Below are 13534 nucleotides of genomic sequence, written 5' to 3'. Positions count from 1 at the left end.
TGGTCCAGTTCTGGATCTACGTCAGACTGTGATGCTAAGCTTTAAAAACTAGACTGAGTCACTGCTTACTAACTTGAAAAATTGTTTCTCCCACTACCATTTTAAAAAGATAGTATCTGTGCTCAGCAGAAATGCTGCTGACTTGAGGTCTCAAAATATTAACTTGTTTTGCCAACTCTCCTGCAGTAACAGTTGCTGCTGGTTGTCACAGCTGGGTTACATATGATTATAAAGGCACAGGAACAGTGATGTGTAAGAATATCATAAATAAGAGTACAGAGTGAAAAAAAAAAAAAAAAAAGAGGTATTTTAAAGGAAATGACAGGCAGAGACAGAAATTTCATTTCGTAATCCCCTTTTGCCATTCAAAATACCATTCCATCCAGAAATGTAGTTTTTCTTATAAAAGAAAGAACTATAATTTATCTCTGTGTAATTTAGCTCTTAGATGCTAACAACAAGAAAGGAATATGCACAAAAATAATGTGAATTTTAAAATTAATTGGGGAAAAAGCATTTTTGGATAACTTGAATGTTGTGATCCCTGATCAATCCAAGATTTTCTTATTGGAGAACTAGAGAATCTTTATTTGTAGCACTCTAAATAAAGTTCCTTACCTTCAGTTACGCTGATTATAAACAATGTTAAAACTCACGCTGGTTTGATGCTCCAAACAAACCTATTTTCTGCTTGCCTAGTATAGCAGGCAACAGAATTCAAGTTGCTGAGAAGGAAAGCAGCTCCAAGTCATCCTGTGGACTGTGTATCATCTCTGAACCAATTATTGTTAGCATAGCAAACGAGTACACAGTGCCACCATCCAGCTTTGAAAGTGCTATGGAGTAATACAAAGTGTGAAGACAAATAAAAACTTTTCATATGTAACCGCACTTTTAAAACCAGGGAAGATTTTGTGCAAGATTAAGAGTGCATTTATGTATTTTTAAAGCATTTTTTATGTTTAAACAGGACACCTAGTTGGTGCCAAATTGACATTCCTTATTGTCCTACTTTCAGCTGGGATAGAGTTAATTTTCTTAGTAGCTGGTACAGTGCTGTGTTTTGGATTTAGTATGAGAACAATGTTGATAACACACTGATGTTTTAGTTGTTGCTAAGTAATGCTTACTCTAAATCAAGGACTTTTCAATTTCCCATGCTCTACCAGTGAGGAGGCACACAAGAATCTGGGAGGGAGCACAGCCAGGACAGCTGACCCAAAGTAGCCAAAGGGATATTCTGTACCATAGCATGTCAGGCTCTGTACATAAAAAGGGGGGAGTTGGCTGGGGGCCACTGATTGCTGCTCAGGGACTGGCTGGGTACTGGTCAGCAGATGGCAAGCAATTGTATCATGCATCACTTGTTTTTTGTTAGGTCCCATCCCCCCTGCGTGTGCCCACCACCCCCACCCCCCCGAGTTTTAACACCCTTTCTCTTCCTTTTTCCTTAGAATTGTTATTTTTATTCTATTTTACTTTATTTCATTTATTACATTATTTTTAGCTCAACCCATGAGTTTTATCTTTTCCTGATTCTCCTCCCCATCCCACCTGGGCAGGGGGAGTAAGCAGCTGCACGGTACTTCGTTGCCATCTGTGGTTTAACTCATGAAGGATGTTCTCTAAATACAGAGTATTAACGAGCAGTTCAGTGCAAATTTCTCCAGCTGCGAATCACAGCTTCACCTGAATGGACTAGACTGCCCTCACTAAGGGGAGAGGATGACTAAATCCTCCTGGAATTCCAACTCTCCACATTTCCCAGGACTGCTGACAGAGTAAATCACACATTGTGGCAATGGCTTACATGCTGTGCACCTTGGCCACAAAAATTTGGCCTTTGATACTGAAGTAAAAATAGTTCAATCATATCAATACTAAAGATCTTCTGTTTCTACATTAATCAACTATCTGTTCAGAAGGACCTATCATTTACTTGGTAACACTATTAAACAACATGTGAATAAAACCTTCTGCGCTTACCTCAAGCTGATACACACTTCTCTCAATCCACACTGTCCAATTCCGAAACTGGCACAAGCCCACCATGGAAAGAACAACTGCTATTTTCATGTCGCTGAATCTCTGGTTTAGCCAGAAGCAAGAGATGTATAAACTCAGAAAACCTACCATATGTAGCTGGTCTGATACTCAAGCTACTGCAATCATTATGGTAATATAGCAGCGTGTGATGGTAACATGGACTACAGCACACACACTAAAACCCCCTGATTACTCTGTCTCCCAGTCAGACACATTACAATAAAACAAAACTGAAATTAAAAGATTTAGATGCAAAATTGCTTGTTTTACCTAAGTATGTATCTTACCAGTGGGCCCCTCTCAACAGGTTCTCAACAGCTGTCAGAGAAAATTTGAAAAGATCAGTGATACAAAGTTGAAGTAACTACTTTCTAGGCATAAATTTGTCATTAACCTTGAAAATTCAGTTATTCGTAACTCATCATAGTCTTTTTTCTCTCTCTTTTTTTTTTTTTAAGCTGTCATGGCACATCTGAATCTAAATTACTGGGACTAGGTATAATCCACAACAGTTTAAAATTAAAACTGTTTTCATAAAACTTGAAAAGAAAATGTATGCATAGTTTTCCTTTGATAATACACTGTATTCTTATACCTTTTGCATGGATGTTTAAATTTTGAATATATCTGTTCCTGAAGTAAAAAAATTCTGAAATTCAAGCACATTTAATTTATGCCTCCAGAGATTAAAAAAAAGCCTGTTGTAGTAACTAAAAAAAAACATTTACACAATTTGCCTTGTTACCTCCAATTTTTCTTAGCAGGGATTAGATGGAAACGATGCAATTCTCCTTTTCAGTTCTAAGAGCTCATAAGAGCAAACTATTACTATAATTAAGTTTGGGTGATGTCAAAATTTTGTTTGGTCAAAACTTTGTCAAAAGTTTGGGTGATGTCACACATTTGCTGTACACTTTGCAAATGCAAATTATAAAACACACATTTCAATAATTTAGCAATGATAATTTTAACCTGTAACTGTTCCTTGAACTTAATTGCTTCATGATGCTGTAAAGCAGTTTTTCCTGCACAGCTGGGAGGTGGGCAGCAAAACAAGGGGCTCAAGTATATAGGAACTGCTCTGGATGCCTGTGGATTGAAATAAGTCAGTAAAATATCAAACATGGTCATTAAAAAAATTACAATCCCTTCTTTTAGCCTCCCCTCCTCCTCTCCTCATGAAAGAGGCCATCAGGCATAACCAGCTCCTTTGCAAAGCATGTCAGTTCAAATGAGATGCAGTTCTGAATTTATTCCAAAAGACTGGGGTATTCTTTGACAGAAGAGAGAATGCTTATGTCAAACACTGTTTTCAGTATTTGGATGAAAGAGGCGTTTTGAAAACTAGGTTTTTCAAAAAAGAAAGAAGGTAACTTTTGATTTGGTATACCCTTGGCTTGCTTTGTCTTTCTACTCCTAAAAATAAAACCTGCATTTTTACAGTGCAATGCCAGAACTTACATTAGCAGTGTAAGCTGTAGAGCAAAGATGATACAGGTACCTTTAACTCTGTCCATATTGCTTTATAGAAAATCAAATCACAGTTTCCAAATGAATGACTATTTTATCACCTAAAGAGCTGTATAAAAAATTTCAAGCTGTTTTCGAGAAGTATTGTCCTGGCACTCTAGAACACGTGTCCCCTACAGCCACACAATGACATTAAGGAGGTCACATGTGGGAGAGTGGCATAAAGTATTACAGCTCTTTCAGTGAGCTTTCCCTATGTACTTTGACACTTTTTAACTGTAAATAAAAACCTAATTATTTCCGAATGGGCAGGGGAAGACTGCATTTGCTTATCTCATTCAGACTTTACTGAAAATGTTCCAATTTGAGTATCTAAATATAGGAACTTGAACCAAGCTCCTTTCAGCCCATCAAGTGATTGCTCAGCTAGGATTATAGCTTCTCAGCCAACTGCGTGCTATGGAATGGGAAAAAATCAAACTTGTTTGGCAACTGCAAATAGGGATGTATATAATAGTAGGTATCCAAATTTGGAATATTTTTTTATATTACACAATTTATAATAAATTAAATTTCTGCAATAGTTTCATAGTAAGGACGTAGTGTAATTCATCAAGGACTGACTCTGGATTCTGATTGCCTTCATGTCAAATAATATGCATTCAAAGCTCCAAGTATTTGACACCCAACTTACACCATTGCCATCAGAGTTTTCTTTTCACACTCCTAATCCCATTTCAAATAAATATACAGATTCATCTTCACCTTATAAAAACATCTTCATTCTCTATGTACCTTTTCAAACTCTGAATATTGCACAGACAGTGGTTTGGAAGCATGTGCAATGCCTTTCATAGATTTCCACAAATCTTTTGAAAATGGAGGTATCTGGAAATGACCTGACTTTTGTTCTTTTCTTCCTTTCTTCCTTCCTCTTACAATTTAAGAGATTTTTGTTGTTTTTTCCACAGCTTGCTTACTCTGAAACAGAATAGAATATTATTTTTACTAACAACAGAACTGTTATGGAAACGTCAATTTTATGATAATGCAAAGAACAGTTATGTAAGTACGTGTGTATCTTGGCCAGCTAATGCACGTGCAGGATTGTATTACCACACTTAACTGTTTGTTCTGTCAATAGACTTGAGTCTTAAGTACTGTGTCAATTCATCTGCCAAAGAAAAGAATTAAAGTATAGTTCTGTGCCAAAACTATACCTTAAACTCTACGTATACCTCTCTGCCGTTTTACCAGTGTGAATATGCGAAACAAGGATATTAATGGCCAGGGCTACTAATACCATCGTGGTTATAGCAGAGACCTTGGCAAGGGCAGACAGTGGAGCTGCAATAAAGGAAGACAGCCCAGGAAATTAGCACTGTATCAGCACACTAGCTATCCCCCGTGACAAAACTACTCTAGTAGTTCTTAAGGTTTTACTGAAGCTGCCTGATGCAATTGCCAAAACAGAAAATAGACTTCAGTGTTACTATATACAGTTTCTGTGAAAGAAAAGCATGAAGCAGGCATCCAGAAACCAAAAGAGAAACCAAAATATGATTTTGGGAAACAATTGCATTTGTGGAATAAATTGCATACCACTTTTACACTGAGAGGATGCCACTGGAAGGGAGACTGGAAGGGGAGGTGGGGAATCACATAAATGTATTGCTACCCAGAGTAGCAAATGCAGTTTAACTAAATGTACATCCCTACCATATTCCCTATGTTGCCACATTGATATGTGATTTGGCATGAACTTGAAACTCCAGAAGTGAGTTCAAAGTCAGAAAAGTACCAGTAATTCAGATTCTTAAATGCATCGTGCATTAAGCGAAACAAATGGACCTCATGACACCTAATATATAGAAGGGAAATCCTTAAAGAGGCTTTAGAAAAAAACCCCACTATTGATCACTTTTGCATGGAAACCTCTCTGCTTTAATGGGCAAGCCCTGTCTCACAAGAGACTAAGTAGGTCCTGACTCTGCCGAGATGCTACAAGTCTAAACCCTTGGGACTTCTTCATTCCTCATACAACACCCCAGCTTACACACCATTCCTTCTGAAGCACAGATTTAAAGCCAGTGACACAAAAACCCCAGACTACTTTATCAAATTCTATACTAGGTTCTTGCTTGCCAGTTGTTCTACTCTGGAGTAAATCTCAGCTATTACCATTGTCCCTGGACAGTGTGGATTTTCAAGTCAGAAGCTTGTCTCATATTCCATTTATTAATTTTTTAAAAATTAACTGTGAAGACAAAATTACGCGTATTTTAACTGAGATTAGCTGTTTAAGAATGAAACTGCATTCTGAACTGAAAACTGAAAACCAAGTTACATTGTTTTGTTGTTATGAGGCAGCATACCCCCCCCTTTTGAAATATTGACACTTCCTATAGATCCATGAGGTAGTGCAGTTTGCCTTAATATTTTTGACATCCCACCAATAAATACCTGGATTCTGCCTAGTATCATGATAGACCCCATAAGCCACTGTTAGCAAATTCTGCCCTCCAATCCAAAAAAGACCCCCACAACAATCCCCACAAAAACCCCAAACGTCCCCACACACCCTCCCCCAAAAACACCAGCAAAAGATGCCACACAGAAACTTGTCTTATGGAAACTCCCTTTATCACATGTCTAAATCACTGGAAGGTATTGCATGTGTGAAATTTATCCTCTCATCATTCACACTTGCAGACATTATATCCTGTGTACCATATCACTCAACACATTTTTTGACTTTGACCCACCTTCCTACTTTTAGATTTTGGCTAAGGCAGTACCAGAATATACACATATATGATTTGAATACATACACAAATAATTAAAAAAGCCAAAAACCAAAGCCACGTGAATGTCGTACCATAACAGAATGGTGTGACAGGGGAATATTCTTGACAGGAATCTGAATCAACTGCTCAGGAAGAAGCTAGGAGAATTATTTTGGCTGTTACAGAAGTCATTGTATGTTTTGTGTTTAAAAAAATTAGATCTTTTATGGAACTCTTCCAGCAGTACTGGAACTCATCCTCGATTTTTTTCATTTGTACAGCTTGATACTTTATTTAAAATCTCACATCTAGGACTAGGATTATTTCTGTTTCAATTTTAAGATACTTGTAAAATCAATCAGGTAATCTGTAACACGTTTGGTCTAATTTATACTAGGGTAAATTAGCAAGATTAGGAGAAAAGGTGAGAGATGGAAAGGTACAGGACTAAATACAATTTGTGAGGTAAGTTATAAGCTATACTGCATCATTATCAGATTGAGAAAAGGCTTGCACGATCCTCTCAGCTCACACTGTCACCCTCTGGAGCATGATTCTACATGATTAAAATGACCAAATATTAGACAATGCATTTTGCCTGCATCTGGCACCACTTAAATACTTTTTAGTTACAGAAACTACAGGGGGAGTGCTCCTTTCTCTTGGACTTCTTAAAATTTGCATTGCTATACAATACATAGCACCTTGACATCCCCCAGCATGGAAAAAAAAAAAGTCTGAATTGTAGATACTTGCCCTTTTTTCATTAAGTACTTTAAAGGTCTATGGATGAAAGATGCAAGATAAATTTCATGTCTTAAGCATTACTGTAGATAACTTTTTTTTTTTTTTGGGGGGGGGGGGGGGGTAGTTTCCCTCTTACTATTTCTATCTCTGTCACCTCCTTTTTGCCATCTGATGAAGGCTTGTTTCTATATCACCTAGTAACAATGTCATGATGTCCAGGAAAAGCAAAGGCTGAGCAGACTAGGCTGAGCAGGCGGTGTTAAACCCTGTGGAGCTCCCACCCCTAAGCTTCTTAGCCGGCTACCAAAGTAACCCTTCAGGAGGCACAGTTCCTGCATGCTGATTGAGGAGGAAAACACTGTGCGAACACAAGCCTGGCTGGCTTTGAAGCCTTCTGTTGTTTTATATATATATATATATATATATATATATATATATATATATATATATATATATATATATATATATATACACACATACATACACACACACACTCATCCCTCAAGACATCATCTTCTCTTTCTGCTCCCTGACACAGTGGAGTTTGTCACTGAAACACCAACCTGGAGTACAGCCTGGGCTATCTTGCATTTTCTGAGAAACCAGAGCCGAAATCTTCTGGAATCACTATTTCAGAGGCACCAGGTAAGAGATTTTTATCTATAAGTCTTGAATGCAAGCCATACAGTAGGTTTACTTTAGCTGTTCTATGATTCTTTCAGCTTTTTTCCCTGTGTAGGAAGAATGACCAAAAATACAGGATAAAAATGGGGAACAACATCACAACCCCTTAAAGCAAACTAAGTTGTCTGGATTTTTTTAAAAAAACAATCACACAACAGATGTTTCTAAAATGAGAATAAATATTATATCTTTTTTTTGTTAAACTGTTAACTAGACTTTATATAAAACTGCCACAGCAATGGCAAAAGCAGTTATACCAAAAAAATTATGACCTCAGTTAAAAAGGCTTGGTCATACAACTTTATGGAACATTGTATTAAATAAGATTTATATATGCATCAGTTTTGTTATTTTCCGTAAACATTTATTAATGTAAAGAATATTTTAGAAGCAACTCAGCTTCTAAAGGTTGTCTAACCACTTTTATTTAAAAAAAATTCTTACAAAGCGTATGCATTTCCCAACACTGCAGCCACTGTATTTTTTAAAACCTTATTCTGATTGTAGAGCAACTGATTATCAAATTTTTGTCCCTGATTTAGTGACTTTTACAACTTCAATATTTTAAGTAATTTAGCTAAATTACAGTCATATTCCTGATCTGTATAGCTCTACCCTCAAACTCTGCATTTTTTTCTTTTCCAAACAGCTGCCTATGTTGCTCCTGAGATTCAGCAAAGTATTCCAGCAGCAGTCTCGTCACAACTGAACACTGTAACACTGATATAGTATCCTTACCGCTGTTAAAAGGATTTCTAGTTTATTTAAACTGCATAAATGATACAAACCTTGGTTACACATGCTTCTGTAACTACTTGTAAGAACCAAAATTAAATTGCATGTATTTGTCTATTCTACTGAATGTTGCTCTTATTTGTTAGTGTGAGCTGTTGCTTATTGGCCTCTTTTATTCCACGTGCACGCTCTTTTAAAAACAATACTGAAACTGTCCTTGCCACATCTGAGTAAATGTGGCAAACTTTGTACTTTGAAATACATACAAATGAACAGAAATTAAAGATAATGCCTTGTAAACACTTAGTTTCCCATATATTATTCATTAAGTTTATTGTATATATAGTCTATAGTTAAGACAATATGAAAATAAGTATATATGCTCACCTATATATACATGCTGGAAGTATGCATTTCCTTGCCAGTTACCTGCCTGTATGATGGGGGACAATGATGTAGGGAACTGTGTGAGAAACCAGCAGTTTCTCTACATCTCACTGATTTTCAAGGAATCCAGAGTCCTAGGAAGAACCTTCTAGCTACCGAGGCCTTATGCACCTATGATTGCTAGCCTAGTCCAGAACCTGAAAGTGTCATCAGCACAGAAGATACAGATCTTAAATGGGAATGCCCTTTTCATGGTTTAGAGAAAACTCATCTTAATGGAACAGTTAGAGAAAGTAGCATATTAGCAGTGAAAAGAATAATCACTCCGCTATAATCATCACAGAATTGTTAAAGAAAATATTTAATGTCCACAGAAAAAATTCCTCCTATACTTCGCATTTCATCTTGAACTTCCTCTGCTTTCTGCAAATGTATGTAGTGACCACTCAGACTGGGCCTTAATACAGCTTACCTCTGAATTAATCAGAATTAATTCCATAATGGCTGTAAGGCTGCACTGGAACTCCTAACAGGAGCTTCCATACCAGCAATTAAGGACAACAGGACAGCTCTCTGTACAAGGAAACAAAAATCTCAAGAGATTAAAAACACATTTGTAAAAAAGTATCTTACAAAAAAGGCCCATAAGCACTGGCCCATAAGCTCTCCCATTAAATCAAGGAGAGCAAGTAGCAAAAAAAGTGACCAGATTACATAAAAAGCAAGATTGAGAAAAGTAAAGACCTTTTTTTTTTTTTTTTTAAGGTAATATATTTTAAATAGATCTGACAAATCACATAGCTGATACTGGTACACAGGATAGGTAATGAAAGACAAATCACTAAGCAAGAAAAAGATTAGTCACACAACACTAACATAGTATTAGATATGCTTCAATACATCAGACTAGTCGTTGCAAACATTTTAAAAAAAAGTCAAATTACTAAAGCTTCTATGCACACTGTTTTGCTAGATGATTAACTATCACTTCTCTCTCCAAACACCAATCTTAGTTAGAATGCAACAATGCTGTAGGTGGCCACACGAGATCACTTAACTTAATTTTGGGGTTTTCTCCTGTCAACTAGATTAATGTCTTTATACCCAACTCCTGTACGTCAACCCCTACATTCAGTCTTCAGATAAATGCTACCATTTAAAAAAAGCCAGGCCTCACAACACAGCAAATCTCAAGTTTGTTGTAATTTATTTGTGAGTTATTCTCAAGCAATGTTACAAAACATTTTAATGTCTTGATAAGAAAATAAAATTTAAATAAAAATACATTCAACAATACATCATCATAATACAAATCAAAACTAATGATAATTTACAATCCTAACAGAACTATTACTGAATAACATCATCTTTCTAGACTAATCAAAATGAAGGCAAATTTATTAATTATCCTACTTGGACCTAATTAAATTCTAGAACATCTACTGCATTTTAAAACATTATAAAATGAAAAATCAAATCTTAATGGTCACAGATATTCAATGGCCTTTGTTTTTTTCCTAGATATTCCAGTACCAAAGCAAAAAAGTGCATATTTTTTAAAAAAATGTTGCAAGAGTATACATTTTTTATAAATTTGACTTTGAAAACAACAGAAAAATGGCTCCAAGGAACAGACACTTCGCCACAAGGTTAATCCATATACAGCAAAACCTAACTTTGACACTCAACCACATTCAACTTGGTTTAATGGCAACTTTTTATTAATGGCTATTAATCAGACCCAGTTTACCTTGGCAAAACATATTTTTTGGCATTACCATAGTCCCTCCCCCACCCCCAACTTCAACTGTTGGCAAACAGAAGTCCCTCAGAATACATCAAATGTGTAAAAAAGGAAAAGGCAAAAATGGTTGAGGTGATTCAATGATTGTGACATCGCAGATACTAGTATGGAATCACAAATATTCTGAAATTGTTTGTCTGCTATTAAAACCAAATAATTATTCTAAGACGTTACATTCACTCCAATAGAGATTTCAGTCCTGTCTTGCCAACTTGCTTCTGTTACAAAAAGCCTCCCTACAACAGTATAGTAAGTATATAGTAATTTAAACAGCTTACAGCTTCAAGCATTATGGATTTCTATTCAATTTGTAAGTTACATTCCTAATTAGTTTGGCCAAATCATGATTGTAAAAAAACAAAACAAACAAAACCCACCAGAACCAAAAAAACCCCGCACCCACAAAAAGCATCCAACAAAACAACGAAGACCTCATAGCAAATGCTTCAAAAATAAAAGTACCACATAAAGTTATTATTAAAAATAGTATTCCAAGGAGTACCATTGTATTTAATACTGATGAAGCAAAGTTGCCACAGTAATACCTTTGCTTCTTCCTGGTTATATACATTATGTTCTTTCAGCATAAACTTAACTTCTCAGATGAAGTGAGCAAAAATTAATCTTACTGAAGTCAAGAATGCCAGTTTAAAATTGTGTTAAGTGGCAAATACGAATCCATATAACTAAACATATAAAAATATTCACTGAAGCATTGCTTAAAGACAAAACAATGTTGATCATTCAACTGATCATAACAAGCAGATACTACAAAGTATCTAAAAATAATCTGGGATAGTCCAGATATCTAAAGTGCTTTGAGTGATTATAATAGAGATTATTTATTAGATTTGTAGTCAAAAGGTGAGCTGGACCTCGGTTTCTTTTTTTTTTTTTATAAAAAAAGAAAAAAATCATACATGGGATGATGTATATTAATCAGTACTTAACCACAATCTGTTCACATTTAAATTTTTCTATCTGTAGGCAAACTTATTTAAAAAGAATGTTGCTACCCTGCATTTCTTTTTAGATTAAGAAAAAATATGTACCTTAAAAAATCCTAAAGAAAATAGATAGTGGTCTAATGTCACTCCATATATTACTCACCCCAAATGTAAACAAGAGGTACAACATAAGTTCCCTGATCTCTTCTTTAGTACTTAAAGACATAACTAAAACTGCTATCTCCTGTCCAAATTAATTGCAGCATACTGCATGATTTCATAAGACTTCAGCTGTAGATAAATCAAGTCCTGACAACACCTAACACAAGGAAAAAAAAAAGTCAAATTAATTGAGTGTGAAGCTTCAGATCTTTTCCATGTCATAGTATCTTGGGATTGCTATTTCAAGATCTGTATCAGCAGGGCAGGCACTCATAGTAAACTCATGCAAGTTTGCAGTGTATGTACTGAGAAATGTAATCCAACCAACAAATGCTGTGTGGATTTTCTTCCATTAAAAAGCTTATTTGTTTACAAAGTTCTTTCCAATAAGACAACAATGGCAAAACAACATTTAGATTTATTCACACCTGCTACTTCAAGAACCTTGTACTTCCAAGTTCTTTAGCAAAACGAGAATAAACCTTAAGACCAGATTTCCAAGTCTGTATTTTTCTATTAAATATTAAATAGATTGTCAACACAACTAGCATTTATGTTCATTCTTAAATACTTTGTAAAAATGCATATAACTAATTTTCAAAAAAACAATAAACATCCAGAAACAACATAGAAACCCAAAACATCCAGAACATTTCCAGTTTCTTTTTTCATCCAAGTGTGCCAGTTTGTTTGGGTTAGGAAACTTTTCCAACAATTGGATTTTCTCTGGAAAAAATAAAATATTGTATGTAAATATTTAAGGTTCACATTTGCTTTCTAGTTCTCATCACACAATTTTAATTTACTATGCAAAACTATTTTTTGCATAAGGACCCGAAACTTTAAAAATTCTTTTATTTTCCATTCTGCTAGTAACCTTGCAGTATAGATAGTGTATCTTACACACCGTACTTCAAATTTTTTGGGACTACTGTCAAGAAACATACTTAATAACGCAAACATTTAATTGCATAAGGAAATAGCAAGATACATACAAAATAGAAGATTACACATATTCAGAGTACTTCCCCCTTCAGCTAGGTGTCACTAGTCTGTAACTCGCATTAAAAATTAAATTTAGGCTAAATTGTGCAGGTCATTTTGTGATGGGCCTAAAGTAAGATGTTTAACTAAGCAAAAAAATCTAAATGTTTACTACATGTAACAAATAGATTTGTCTATATTTCAAATGCTAACTAGAAGATCACCCATTTAATTTCTCCTGCATAAATCTTGCCATTTGCCAATTTGAGTTAAACACTAACCAAACTAGGCAAACTAGGCAAACCAAATCAGGGTTTGAGAAATTTTTTTTTTCCCTGATCTATCAAGCCTTATTTATGCTAAGAAATCAGAAAACTTGCTAGTGGTGTTCCATAGGTATCAGCCAGTATTGAAAAGAACTAAGAATCTGCTCTGGAACAACAACGTACTCCAAGGAACAGGCTTTAACTTCACCGGAAAAGTATTTATCATTGAGTACGCAAGTGAATTACAAACAGTAAATACACTGCATGAAAGATGTGTTTTATCCCGCATGATATTTGAATTACTTCTCAACTGAAATTTGAGATTTTGGAAAAAATTAGAAGGCAGACAGGCAGGGATAAATTTTGTGTGCACATCAGAAGTTAAGTTGCAAGGAAACGACAGTCATTGCACCCACTTATGGGAATCTCAACAGGAACACAGATGAATCCCACACCAGAGGAACTTGTATCTTCTAACTACTGGTAAAAGGCTTCATTGTTACAAACGATGTACGT

The 13534-nt window shown here is 35.4% G+C and overlaps 1 protein-coding gene across 3 annotated transcripts in view; it reads right to left on the bottom strand.

Annotated features, from left to right (window-relative positions):
- Positions 1-10045: 10045 nt before the first annotated feature.
- Positions 10046-13534, bottom strand: part of RASA2 (RAS p21 protein activator 2) — a 51319-nt gene continuing 47830 nt past the window's right edge. For all 3 annotated transcript variants that reach the window (XM_055817554.1, XM_055817552.1, XM_055817553.1), the window contains one exon: positions 10046-12494. In XM_055817554.1, coding sequence (XP_055673529.1) covers positions 12313-12494 — 182 coding nt within the window. In that variant the 3' untranslated portion in view covers positions 10046-12312. The remainder of the gene's footprint in view (positions 12495-13534) is intronic.

Source organism: Falco peregrinus, chromosome 12, assembly GCF_023634155.1.
Source record: "Falco peregrinus isolate bFalPer1 chromosome 12, bFalPer1.pri, whole genome shotgun sequence".
In the NCBI taxonomy this organism is placed as follows: domain Eukaryota; kingdom Metazoa; phylum Chordata; class Aves; order Falconiformes; family Falconidae; genus Falco; species Falco peregrinus.
This window is presented reverse-complemented; position numbering and strand designations above follow the sequence as displayed.